Raw genomic sequence first — 14,453 nt, 5'->3', positions numbered from 1 at the left:
GTGGTGTATAAGAACTTTCAAAAGGCGTTTGGTAAAGTGCCGCATAATAGGCTTGTCATCAAGATTGAAGCCCATGGAATAAAAAGGGCAGGAGCAGCATGGATACAGAATTGGCTAAGTAACAGGAACCAGAGAGTAGTGTTGAACGGCTGTTTCTTGGACTGGAGGGAGGTGTACAGTGGTATTCCCCAGGGGTCGGTACTAGGACCACTGCTTTTCTTGATATATATTAATGACTTGGTCTTGGGTGTACAGGGCACAATTTCCAAATTTGCAGATGACACAAAACTTGGAAATGTAGTAAACAGTGAGGAAGTTCAAGAGGATATAGACAAGCTGGTGGCATGGACAGACACGTGGCTGATGACATTGAACGCAGAAAAATGCGAGGTGATACATTTTGGTAGGAAGAATGAGGAGAGGCAATATAAACTAAAGGGCACAATTCTAAAAGGGGCACAAGAACAGAGAGATCTGGGGGTATATGTACACAAATCGTTGAAGATGGTAGGGCAGGTTGAGAAAGCGGTTAGAAAAGCATACAGGATCCTGGGCTTTATAAATAGAGGCATAGAGTACAAAAGCAAGGAGGGTATGATGAACTTTTATAAAACACTGGTTCGGCCACAACTGGAGTATTGTGTCCAGTTCTGGGCACCGCACTTTAGGAAAGATGTGAAGGCCTTAGAGAGGGTGCGGAAGAGATTTACAAGAATGATTCCAGGGATGAGGGACTTCAGTTACGTGTATAGATTGGAGAAGCTGGGGTTGTTCTCCTTGCAACAGAGAAGGTTGAGAGGAGATTTGATAGAGGTATTCAAAATCATGAAGGGTCCAGACAGAGTAGATAGAGAGAAACTGTTCCCATTGGTGGAAGGGCCAAGAACCAGAGGATGTAGATTTAAGGTGATATGAGGAAAAACTTTTTCCACACAGCGAATGGTTAGGATCTGGAATGCATTGCCAGAGGGGGTAGTGGAGGCAGATTCAATCATGGCTTTCAAAAGAGAACTGGATAAGTACTTGAAAGAAAAAAAAATGCAGGGCTACAGGGAAATGGCAGGGGAGTGGGGCTAGCTGGCTTGCTATTGCATAGAGCTGGCACTGACTCAATGGGCTGAATCTCCTCCTTCCATGCTGTAATCTTTCTATGATTCTATGACAGCAGAATTTTGGATGAGCTCAAGTTATCGAGGGTGAAAGAGGGGAGTTCGGCCAGGAGAGCATTGGAATAGTCAAATCCAGAGGTAACAATAAGATAATGTAGGAGGGCCACTTAGGATCGGGCATTGAACTGAATAATTTTTGTGGAGCCAGGAGGAGCATTAATGCTCTGCCGGCCCCACAACAATCACTAAAAAACCTACCTACTCTGATTATAGAACAGCCTCCAGTGGTCCCTTTAAGGACTGCTGGTTAGGCCATTCTACGTCCAGTACTGCTGGGTAGAGCACACACCACGCATAGTGTCGACTCTGCTGAGTGATTCTTGAAAATTGCATTGAGGTCCTAGTGACGTCGTACTGCCCTGATTTGCATTTAATAACGAGGCTTCCACCTGCTTTGGTTGCCTATCTGAGGGTCCCAATCAAAATGGCAGCGGATGTAATGAAAGTGAGCAAAATTAATTAAAAAAGGAAGTTTAGCTACACACACATATTTACACTCGTAACTTAGTAAAGTTAAGAATGGGCAAGATGACACAGTTTGAACAGAGAACCATCAGAACACAGTTGCAGATTTAGGGGAATGGGGTTGATTAATCTTGCCCCAAATGTTAGTCAGGACCCAAAATAACCCCTGATGTCACCCTAAACCTGATTTGACTACTGCTCACAAATCACACACTCAAACGAAAGAATTTACAGCTAACTTGTCAACACTATTAAGCATGGTCATATGGTGCCAATAACGTTGTGCTTGGCGCCTATAGTGCTGAAGTGTATCATAGTTTCCATTAGTAGCTAAATCTGAGACAAGAGCGCATGATCTCAAGATAAGCACTAGATACATAAAGGAGTATATTAGAACAGCCTTTTCCATGCAAAGAGTTATCATAATGTGGAATACTTTGCCATAGGTGGTGATTGATGTTAAATCAACCATAACATTCAAAAAGGTCCTGGGTAATTACTTAAAGAAGAAAAAATATAAACGGGTACAGTAATAAAGCAGGAAAATAGGATGAATTTGGGAGAGCACAGAGGCAGTCGAGGACCTAAAGAGAATTGACTATATTGTGGAAGCTGACCCAATGCCTATGGATGATTTCACTAAGGTGCAAACATGTCAATGAGGAAGAGGGGTGGGCCAACGATAGGTCCTTAGATGACTCCAGGGGTGATGGTGCAGGGGATGGAAGAGAACCGAGTGTTGGAGATGCGGTGGCTTCATTTAGGTAGGTAGGAATAGAACAATGTGAGGGCAGTTCCACAAAGCTTGATAATGGAAGAGAGGTATTGGAGGAGGTCAACCATGTCAAACACTGTGGAGAAGTGAAAAGGATGAGCAGAGATAAAACAACACAGTCACTGTCACAGAGGATATGGTTTATGATTTTGGTTAATGTAACTTTGCTATCATTTAAGCATATATAGATTTTAAATTGGGTACATGTGCCAACTTATATGCAAATTAGGGCACATACCAATATATTTTTGAGATCACAAAAGTTTGCATATAAGTATCTTTCACTTAAATAGCATAAGAGTTTAGCAGCACCTGAGGTTTCTCTATAACTGAAGCACTATGATCAAGGTTTTCTATTCCTGCATTTGCCAACATATAATTTTCCACCCACTTCTTACCTTACTGGAGCATTGTCAAGGGGAAATGTTTAGTACTTCAGTCATTGACAGCAGCCACTAATATAAATGACCTAACCTTCAGTATTCCAACAGCAGCACAGACTCAGATTTTTACTCGTCTAGCAGTCTGCCATCTGATGCCTTCGTTCCTGGTGCACAAATGGCTGATCTGGTTGACATTACTGAGATTGCACACGCACAGTACTTTTTTTTTATTCGTTCATGGGATGTGGGTGTCGCTGGCAAGGCCAGCATTTATTGCCCATCCCTAATTGCCCTTGAGAAGGTGGTGGTGAGCCGCCGCCTTGAACCGCTGCAGTCCGTGTGGTGAAGGTTCTCCCACAGTGCTGTTAGGTAGGGAGTTCCAGGACTTTGACCCAGCGACGATGAAGGAACGGTGATATATTTTCAAGTCAGGATGGTGTGTGACTTGGAGGGGAACATGCAGGTGGTGTTGTTCCCATGTGCCTGCTGCCCTTGTCCTTCTAGGTGGTAGAGGTTGTGGGTTTGAGAGGTATTATTGAAGAAGCCTTGGCAAGCTGCTGCAATGCATCCTACAGATGGTACACACTGCAGCCACGGTGCGCCGGTGGTGAAGGGAGTGAATGTTTAGGGTGGTGGATGTGGTCCCAATCAAGTGGGCTGCTTTGTCCTGGATGGTGTCGAGCTTCTTGAGTGTTGTTGGAGCTGCACTCATCCAGGCAAGTGGAGAGTATTCCATTACACTCCTGACTTGTGCCTTGTAGATGGTGGAAAGGCTTTGAGGAGTCACTCGCCACAGAATACCCAGCCTCTCACCTGCTCTTGTAGCCACAGTATTTATGTGGCTGGTCCAGTTAAGTTCCAGTTAACTTAGGCTATTGCACGACCTAAATTATGATATGCTGAGGTGCAGACTTCATCAGGTGTTTTTTGTTAGTTTTGAAGCTATGCACTTTCAGTTGGAAAGAAAAGATCAATAGACTTTAATGTGTTGTTGTGTTCTCATTGTAACCTATGGATATGTCACTCAATACAGCAGTGAACGTGGTCTCCTTATTACACTTAGGCCTAACACTGGGTAAGTATTATATATCGTGGAAAGAAGTAGAGAGGTCATTCCAATGTTACTCTGCCAAAACTGGATGAAATTTCAACAGTAAGGCAAAAGCACCTACAAATATTACACTAGATAAGCATCATTGCTTATGCTTCTTGGTGAATCTTTTGTTGTGGTGTTAATCTGATTCCTGTTCCTGCATACTTTGATGTTGTACACCTCAGGAGATCTGCAGATGTTCTTGCTGGATAGTCCATATTTCACTTGTAGTTATAGGACATAAGGGAGTTTCTTTGCAGACTGAATGATTTTAATAGTTTTAAAATGTATCCTGCCTCATTACCATGTTTTGAAAAAATAAAGTTTAGATTTTGAATATTTTATTGACGTTTCCAGGATTGCAGCTATCAATATATTTAATCTATTGTAATTTTCCATGCCCAATGTCATATAGTCATACTTTTTACTTTCAAACCATCAGCTTATGTGTGTGGCCTACTATAACTCAACACCTTTAGGAAAAGGCTTCAAGAACACAATATTAATGTGTCACTAGTGTATTTACTGTATAGTCAAACCTATTATGCTTTGTAATTTAAACATTTTCTGTTCATTTCTCTTTTCTCTGTATGCAGATCACTTAAATCATGTAAAAAAAATTCTGAATGTGCTGGCTCAGAAATCATGTTGTGTAATAGCAAGATGACAGATGTGTTAGCAGACTGGAGCCAGATTAGAATGCGTGTTTCCCTCTGTTGCCAAATACTTGCTTGACTAGCTAGATAAATGAGGCATCAACAATGTTTTATTTGACCTCTTGAGAAATGTAAAGCAGTTATGGCTTTGTCTGTATGTTTGTCATGGATCCTACTTCAGCTTCATATGAATACTGAGACTGATCTCCATTAGTGAAGCCAAGGAAAACTTCATAATACAAATACTTTACTATGGCTTTATAATATGCAAAATAAATTTAACTGATATAAACATTTACTATTTTGGCCTATGGAGACCCCTACTGTACTAACTTTACAAGATACTCATTACGGTCATAAAGCTCCTTTGTGTCGTATAATATTGGATCCATACTAATTATAGAATAGTTACGGTATTACAGAGGGCATGGTGGTTGCTGCACTTCACAGCAAGATGATGAAGAACTTTCAGGCCAATTTTCAAGTATCACAAATAGATTTGGGGGGTTGGGGAGTGATTGTCAATAATGGTGTAGATTGTGCAGGCGAGGAGTCCACCCTACCTGCTCAATGTAGTCGTCAGGAGGCTTGTCAATTTTTATGGTCAGGTCTCATTTGTATGCAAGAAGTGAGCTGCCAGCACTAACCATGCCGACTAGAGGCAGCTCGCCGTATGGGAGAGCGGGAAATCCGGCAGGGCAGTCGATCGACATCGGCCCTCACCAGCACCTTTTTTTTTTTCTTTTTTTTTATCCTGAATTTTACCAAACAACATTTCATGAGAATCAAAACTAAAAATGATGCATCCCACAATGCTTTGCCCAGTTGATGCCCCCATGCTGCCAATCCTCAGACACACCCATTCTCTATATTAGAACTGGACGATTCACACCATCCATGGGATGGAATTTCCATTTCTCTGACCAATGGATGGTTTGCAAATTCACTCAAGACAACTTGATTGCTTTGAATATTGTCTCAACATCACAATCACTAACAAGTAATAAACTTGACCAGATTATGAAAAGCCACTTCAGTGAAAATATCAAATTATTATCAAATAATTCAAAGTTATGATTCCAAGAGATTGAAACAAAGAGAAACTTTCAGATCCTCACCAGCACCTTAAGGGAGAGGGCTGGAAGCATCGGGAGTGAAATGGAACAGGTGGTTTACGTCATCAGGGAAATTTCTGTAGCACCCACAGTAGCAAGGAGCTGAAGTAATGGAAGCCATTAAAGTTCAAAACACACAAGAGACAGCAGCAAAAAAAATGAGTGCCAAACCTGCTTCCAGTTTTCCCCGACTGCAGCTAAGGATCCATTTAAATACCGCCTCTTCCCGATCTGCACCGCCTATGCTTGTGGGAGGGTTGAGGAATTGCTGGTAGCAATGTGAGTAGAGATGAAAATGTTGGGATCTTAACTGCATCATTTGACCTCTATTTACATACATTAATGAAGGACCTGCCTGTTTCAGGTGGGACTGCTGGCTGCCTAAATTGAGTCCACCCAAAAATAAAAACAGGTGGACCTCCAGCAGTAAGTTGGTGCGATGTTTTATTTCAGTTTTCGTCGTGCTACCACCTTGTTTACAGGCATAAACGGAGTGGTAGTGAGACAAAAATCAGTCTCATGGTCTGTATTTGTATCACAAATGGTATTTGCTACTGCACTGTGCTTGAGTTCTTACTATATTTTTATTTTGTTCTCATGCTGTGGCAACATTGGCAAGGTCACATTTACACATGGGCCTTGTCCTTGAACTGAATGTGACAAAATATACGGTAATATTTTTTGTTAGATCTCCAAGGGAATTTACTTAACATACTAGTGTTGCTAATGCCTTATTTGCTACTTTCAAAACGAAATATTCTACTCCCTTACGTCTGAATCAACTTCCTGTTAACTTTTATCATTATCAATTCTGATAACCACAAATATAATTACACCCTCTCATTGGTGCCTCAGTTTTGCATTTCCCAGTTAATCAGCCTGTATTGTAGAGAAAGTCCAATGCTCTAACAAACTCTACTTCTCTCTTTCCCAAATTGCTGTATGTTTTTTCAATTTAATAAAGAACTCTCCTGTTCTTCTTCAAATAGTGCCATGGGATCTTTTACATCTACCAGACATGGTCTTGGTTTAATGTCTCATCAGAAAGATGGCACCTCCAATAATGCAGCACTTCCTCAGTACTGCACTGCAGTGTCAGCATTGATTATGTCCTCAAGTCCTGGAGTTACCCATATTTTTCAACCAATGCATAATACTTTATGTTACTTAGTGGTAAATTTTGTTGGCATGTCTCTGCCCAATTGTACAACCAATCTAAAACCTTTACTACATCCTCTGTCTCTATGCTCAGATTCAACCCCATTTGTCGTGACCCTTTAAATTCTGATGGGGAGGGGCGTAGGTTGATCTGTCAAGGGGGCATGTCTGGAACAGTTCCTGGGCTATCCCAGAAAATTATTACCATTATACCTCTAGGCCTTATTGGAACTCATGCCAGTTACGAGCTACCACATATCCCTTTGAGGCCTTTAGAAGGGCCCCAGCCCTTTACTAGACAAAAGCTCCACTAGGAGTGAAAACTTTCATGGCAATTTTTCCTTTGGCCCAACAGGGCCTTGGAGCAATTCAGGAGGAGTGGCTGTAATGTTGATTACCTTAACAATGTTGGGCTCTCTCTTCCCTAAGCGATAAAGATAGTGAAGTGTCAAAGTCCTGACCTGCTACACTTCTACCACCCTGAATGGGTTTGCGGGAATTCTACCCTATAATATTTAACAAGTCCAAAGTATTTGTAGCAATACTATGACGAATGTTTCTCCATCAGATTTTGATGAAAAAAGAGGTTTAGGAAGCAGAAAGGCTTAAGTTAAGCAGAAAGATTTAAGCTAAGAGCTTCAATATGGAGTTAAGAAACAACAAAAGCACATTCCATGAACTTTCCATGAAATCAACAATATTTCAGTGTTCCAATATTTGCTCCTCTCATCAATTTTATCAAAAATCCACAGGGAAGAAATTGAACATCACTGCACTTGTTTTTTAGGTGAAAAATCAACTTTGGGCAACGTATTTTGGGTCACAATCTACCATGCCCGATCTCCCCGGGAAGTGTGCTGACAGCAGCTCGGCATTTTATTTCAATTGAGGCCCATTATTGAATTTGCCTCAGGCCTCTCGCCGATGTCCTTGGGCATGCGTTCATATCGTGCCACCCACTTTGTGCCAGAAATCAGTGCGAATTTCTCCCCCCATATTTCCAGACATGATCAGAGAATAGAGTAAGTTGGAAAACTATCCCTCAAGGCTTCATATTCCCTGGGACCTTCAAAAGTATTTCATTAGCTATGAAGCGCTTGGGATACCCTGATGTTGTGAAAGACGATATATAAATGCAATTAATTAATTATTTCTTTCTTTCTTCATCCCCACTATGGTTGTGTTTTAGCTCCTCTACTGATACCAGAAATTAACCCTCAATAAAAAGCTTCTATCAGATGGCATTCTATCCTAAAAATGTTAAAAATTTGGAACCATTATACCATTTTTGCTTCTGGTTTTGTCAGCAGGGCTGATCAGATGCCATGCGTTCCTCATGAAGACTTAAAAACCCTTAAGACAACTGTGCCCTTTTTTCCTTTTATCTTTTTTGTTTTTAATGGGGACAATTTCAATAATATTCTACATGTAAACAAACACTGTATTTAGCTTGGAGTTATTTCTGATATGCTTAAAGGTCACTGATCTTTTCTTTATCAGAATATTTGGTCTACAGAAGCACTGGGGGGCAGTGGGTTATGATAATTTTCATCTTTTTGTGAATTATGAATTTATATACATTGTAATTTGCTACAGTGCCACAAGTTGAAAGTGGGTATGAAAGAATTATAACAGTAAAAAGTTCTATTTTTAAGACCCAGAGAGAGCAGGGCCCATGAGACAAAGAAAGGACTGCCATTTGAAGTCACGTTTAAAACTGGGCAAAGGGTAGGACTTGTAGATGTGGTCACAGTGCGATTTTGGAAATTTAAAAAAATTGTATTAAGGCAAGTTATTTCAATTATTGTGTGTTTTCCATTTTTGCATATAATTCTTGTGGAGTCCATCTAACCTAAGCAGTAGAACCATGCATCGCTAGGAGGTAACAGTTAAAGCATTATACATACCCACTGCCTTTTGGCATGCACTGTTTCATTGTGCTAAAGGTTAATGGTGAAGGTAGTGGTCAGATTTCCAGTCCAAGGTGCTGCCGGGTCCCAATGTTTCCAATGCACATATTTTACACCCAAGTTGTGCCACCGGTAGATCCTTGTTAAATTGGGACTATGGGGTATATTTTAGAGATTCTGGGGTAGATTTTAACTTTCACTGCCGGGCAGAAAATTGAAGTCAATGGAAGGAAAATCGGGTGGGGTGTATAACGGGCAGATCTGACACTAACAGTTTTCTACCTGGCAGTGAAAGTTAAGATCTACCCCTTAGTATCTTAAGCTGCTTATTTGAGCCATTGAGAAAAGTGTGACACTTTATTTATTTTTGTTACAGATTTAATGTGCCACCTTACAGATTTAATGGGGTAGAAATTAGTTTAAGCGCATTTTTGGGCACAGAATGGGCACTTTTTTTTTATTCGTTCATGGGATGTGGGCGTTGCTGGCGAGGCCGGCATATATTGCCCATCCCTAATTGCCCTTGAGAAGGTGGTGGTGAGCCGCCTTCTTGAACCGCTGCAGTCCGTGTGGTGAAGGTTCTCCCACAGTGCTGTCAGGAAGGGAGTTCCAGGATTTTGACCCAGCGATGATGAAGGAACGGCGATATATTTCCATGTCAGGATGGTGTGTGACTTGGAGGGGAACGTGCAGGTGGTGTTGTTCCCATGTGCCTGCTGCTCTTGTCCTTCTAAGTGGTAGAGGTCGCGGGTTTGGGAGGTGCTGCCGAAGAAGCCTTGGCGAGTTGCTGCAGTGCATCCTGTGGATGGTACACACTGCAGCCACTGTGCGCCAGTGGTGAAGGGAGTGAATGTTTAGGGTGGTGGATGGGGTGCCAATCAAGCGGACTGCTTTGTCCTGGATGGTGTCGAGCTTCTTGAGTGTTGTTGGAGCTGCACTCATCCAGGCAAGTGGAGAGTATTCCATCACACTCCTGACTTGTGCCTTGTAGATGGTGGAAAGGCTTTGGGGAGTCAGGAGGTGAGTCACTCGCCACAGAATACCCAGCCTCTGACCTGCTCTTGTAGCCACAGTATTTATATGGCTGGTCCAGTTCAGTTTCTGGTCAATGGTGACCCCCAGGATGTTGATGGTGTGGGATTCGGCGATGGTAATGCCGTTGAATGTCAAGGGGAGGTGGTTAGACTTTCTCTTGTTGGAGATGGTCATTGCCTGGCACTTGTCTGGCGCGAATGTTACTTGCCACTTATCAGCCCAAGCCTGGATGTTGTCCAGGTCTTGCTGCATGCGGGCTCGGACTGCTTCATTATTTGAGGGGTTGCGAATGGATCACATGGACACAACTAAGGTTCCAAATTGGTCCCCCTGATTAATTAAAGTAAAATAGGCAGGCAGCCAGCACTAGTCGCGTTCTTCATTGGCAACTCACCTAATGGAGGGTGTCAGAATCACGCATTGCTGACGCCATTTGATGGCAGCCTGTACCTCATAAAGGGGAGGGATACACTGCAGGCAACTATAATTAAGTATTGTGGGCAATGGCAGGTACAAGAGAAGCTGCAGAAGCTGCCTCAATTTATCTGATGTTGTGATGAAGGTATTGGTGGAGAAGGTCGGCAGAAGGAGGGACGTCTTCTATCCACAAGGCGGCAGGAAGATATGAAGGTAAGCTGCCCGGCACAAGTGGGCAGAGGTAGCAGAGTGGGTCAGTGCCAGAAGTATCGCCGCCATGTTAGTTCAATGACCTAACATGGATTGCTGCAGTAAGTCTCCTAACTCATATCTCTCATTACTCTCTACTTAGCCTTGCACTACCTGTTGCCCCAGCACTTACTACCCTTCTCTCCCTGAGTTACATGTACTTTCCTCCAATCACTGCAGGACACTTCACTCCAACTCCTTCCGCTCCTAATGTAGCATTCTGCACTTGCTAGTCTCCTCACTATTACCTCCTTCACCTCCTCACACCTCTGCCATCTTTCATACACCAGAAACAATATTCTACCCTGACATGCACATCCTCAAAACTTCTCACTACTCTAACACTGTCAAAGTTCTTCTTTCTTACAGGGGAAACTCACATAATAACAGGGAGCAGGTGCCTCTCTTCATCCATCCGCTATCCCCACTTGAAGAACAGGTTATGGACATCGTGGGGAGAGAGTGTGTCAGGGACGTGGCGTCTGGCTGGAGGACATCCATTTGTTTCCTTCTCACTTAAATTTCACCCGTATACATTTGCACGACAAATTGCTGCTGCTTTCAGAAGCCACTCATCTGTCTCTGCTTACCAGTGGGAGATGTTGATTACAGGCAGTCAATCTGTTATCGCCCGTTTTAAACTATCGCAAAAAGTTAAAATTACCCCCAGTGAGTCAGGAATCCAGTATGTTTATTTAAATCAAAAAAATAAAAAAACAATTGAGCGCATCTTTGAATTTGCCACTGTTCATTGTACTGAAAAACAAGTCACTCTTATTGGTTCATTTCTTTAAGGGGTAGCTTTTCCCCTTTCAGGTGACCAGCTGATTTCAATGGAAGAGAAAATCAGGCAGAATGTAAAATGGGCGGGGTGTAAAACGGGCGAGGTGTAAAACGTGTGGGGTGTAAATCAGGTGGGGTATAAATCAGGTGGGCTGTAAATCAGGCGGGGCATCAATCGGGCGGGGCGTAAAATGGGCGGGTAAAACAGGTAGGCGTGAATTAGGCGGGGTGTGAATTGGGCAGGGCGTAAATCGAGCGGGGTGTGAATCGGGTGTGGCGTGAATCGGGTGGGGCGTAAATCGGGCGCGTGTAAATTGGGCTGGGTGTAAATTGGGCTTGGTGTAAATTGGGCTGGGTGTAAATTGGGCTTGGTGTAAATTGGGCTGGGTGTAAATCGGGTGGGGTGTGAATCGGGCGGGGTGTAAAACGGGTGGGGTGTAAAACAGGTGGGGCGTAAATTGGGTGGGGTGTAAATCGGGTTGCTAATTTGCTATCATTGGCTTTGCCCTGCCACCCAAGACGAATTTCACCCCCAGTGGACCTTTGATGGCAAGCAGCAGGTTCCCACTCCTCTGACACCACTCACTTGTACTCATCTGTGCCCTGTGACTTATCCAGTGTTACCTCCTCAAGTTCACTAACTGCATTCTCTGACATGTGCACCAGTTGCGCTGGTTGAAATATGCACTTAAAGTATTTTCAGCTTTTTAATGGCTAACAAAATGTTAGTCTTCATATGCAGCTACTTATCTTTAAGTGAGTACACCCTTTTAAATGCTCCCAGAATCCCTTGTCACTGATTTTCCACGCCTTCTCTAGTGGGTTTTCAGCACCGGGATCAAGATGGGTTGGGCGCTCATTTGTATCATTTAAATATTTTAAATGTGCCAACCACAGAAATTCTACTGTAGTCGGCATTCAGACAAAGCAGTGGGTGTACAGCCCATTGGGAGCGGAACATCTTTGCTAAGGTTTCTATAACTGAACAAGAAATATTACCTTGAAGAGAAATATAATATAAATTTTAACTTATACCTGAGGAAGAGGATATGCATAAATTAAAAAGCATACTGCCTATTTTTGCAGAAGATTAAATATTTCAACTTGCGAAGTAATTTTCATTCTAGATAGAAACTTAACAGGTATGAAGTCTCAACATTTTAATGTGAAGATATCTGACCTATGTTTAAATATGACTGTCACACATATAATAAAGGATTTAAATGATATAACTTTCATTTTTGAACATTCATAATACACTGGCAAAAATCGACAGAGACTTTCCGCTTGGATGCTGAATGGGTGTGATATCGGCTGTGCGTCTGCGGCACCTGCCCAACACAGTAGTGGGGAGGCCCAACCACTTTCAAATTCAGGCCTCATCAACATTTTCTCAGCAAGCTTCAGGTGCAGCTCAGTGAGGAGGAAAACTGGCTGGCTATTATTGTACGTAGCAGGCTGGCAGGCTGTGTGTTGGGGGGGAACTGGATGCCGGGGTGGGGTGAGGATGGGCCGTCAGTAGGCTGGAAGATTTTTGTGGAGTCTGAAGAGGTACTTCTCTCCTGGCCCCACAAAATTCTTTTTTTCAAAAAACTTACCTTTGGGAGAGACTTCCAGCGATCTGTTTAAGGACCACCAGGCAGGCCTCTCAATACCTGCAGAAAGTGGGATTGGCCTGAGCAGTACATGCTTCACCTATTTCTCCTTCAAAGCTTCAATCGGGGTCCTACAACAAGCTTAGGACCCCAATTTGAATATTTAAACAATCTCCCACCTGTTTTGGGCGGGAATGCTGGGCATCCATTAAAAGTTGATTCAGGTGGGCAAATGGGTGCACAAGGTCCCTACCAGATTTTCAACTGTTGGTTGCTCATTATTCGGGCGAGAAATGGGCTTCCAGCAGATGAAAGTCTCCCCTTCTTTGCAAAGTAGAATTCGAAAAAAAATATACTGACAGAATCTTTTTAAAATTTACTTCTTATCCATCTGAGAATCTAGCTGCACCATTTCCAACTACGAAGACAAGCACCAGCTTGCTCCCACACTCTACCAATGTTCTGCAACAGATCAGTCGGCTACGTGGAAAAATTGATTAAAGCTGCTTTTATACTGTTCAGCTTTTAATTTAGGTTCTGTAAACTGGCATCTGTGAGCTGGCTCCAGGCATGTATGCCATTAAATCCATTTTCTTTAGCTTGGCACCAGATGTGCAAACACAGGTAAGTTTTAATGGATTGGAAATTGTGGGAGGCTTCTTGATGTGCGCTACTGGTAGACCCCTACCAGGACAATGATTTTGTAAAATTGGCCCTGTTATCTCTGATTTTCCTTTTTCAGTTTCTTTGAATGCTTCGTCCCTACCCTTAGGGCTCTGTTTGAGATCATGGAGAATAATTGTTAGAACCTATGTCCTTCTGTTCTGTATTGCAGTGGTTCTGCAACACAAGGGCCATACTGAATATTTAATTAAAAAAAACTCAGATGGCAGCATTCTCTGAATAAAAAAGTGTAACCTTAGTTTTTTTTCTTTGTGGATTAGTATTTCTGCGATCTTCAAAGGGTTACATTTGGTTAACATATTAGTGCTATCAGTATTAGGTGAAAAAATCCAAAAACAAATACCTCTCAGGAATAGTCCTAAGAACAGACTTCTGTGATACCTGCTGAAAGGGGGGAAAAAAAGTTATTTTTGTAGCAGAAATATATTGAACAACATATTAAGTTGAACAGTAATCTGAATTTGAGAACAATGCATTTGGTTAGTTGAAGAATACCAAAAATCATTAGCAAGAAAAGACTGATGGTAAGACTTCCTCTAGCATTACAGTGCATGCCAATAGTACTGGTGTATCATTTCCTATCTATTTTTAGCCTTGCATCGTGCAAATGTTAACTTCAAAATAAACAATGTACAAACTTAATTTGAAAATAAACATGTTGGGAAATACAAAAGCTAAGTAGTACTTATGGGTTTCCACAATTTCTGAAAGCATTAACCTAGATTATCTATTGAAAAAACTTTACTGGTTTAAAGTTTCTTAATTTAATGTCATCTCTATAGATTATGCTTTAAGGACAAGTGTACCCATGTTATTGAGCCTGTAAACAGCAGTCCAGATACATTAAAATAATAATGAAGCAGTTAAACTAAGATCTGTACCCCTGGACACCCTCCTCTTCTGATAAACAATAATAAATCACAAAGGCAAAGCATTTTCATTGCCTCATACATTGATACCTGAGAA

General features: G+C 42.1%; 1 protein-coding gene across 1 annotated transcript in view; it reads right to left on the bottom strand.

Annotated features, from left to right (window-relative positions):
• aff3 (AF4/FMR2 family, member 3) overlaps positions 1 to 11,865 on the bottom strand; it is an 86,396-nt gene extending 74,531 nt beyond the window's left edge. The window contains exon 1 of the mRNA XM_067986693.1: positions 11,795 to 11,865. Within this exon, the coding sequence (XP_067842794.1) occupies positions 11,795 to 11,865 (71 nt within the window). The remainder of the gene's footprint in view (positions 1 to 11,794) is intronic.
• Between the last annotated feature and the right edge of the window lie 2,588 nt (positions 11,866 to 14,453).

The sequence above is a fragment of the Heptranchias perlo genome, chromosome 6, assembly GCF_035084215.1.
Source record: "Heptranchias perlo isolate sHepPer1 chromosome 6, sHepPer1.hap1, whole genome shotgun sequence".
In the NCBI taxonomy this organism is placed as follows: Eukaryota; Metazoa; Chordata; class Chondrichthyes; order Hexanchiformes; family Hexanchidae; genus Heptranchias; species Heptranchias perlo.
Note: the sequence above shows the minus strand (reverse complement) of the source record. Positions and strands in the feature narration are given on the sequence as shown.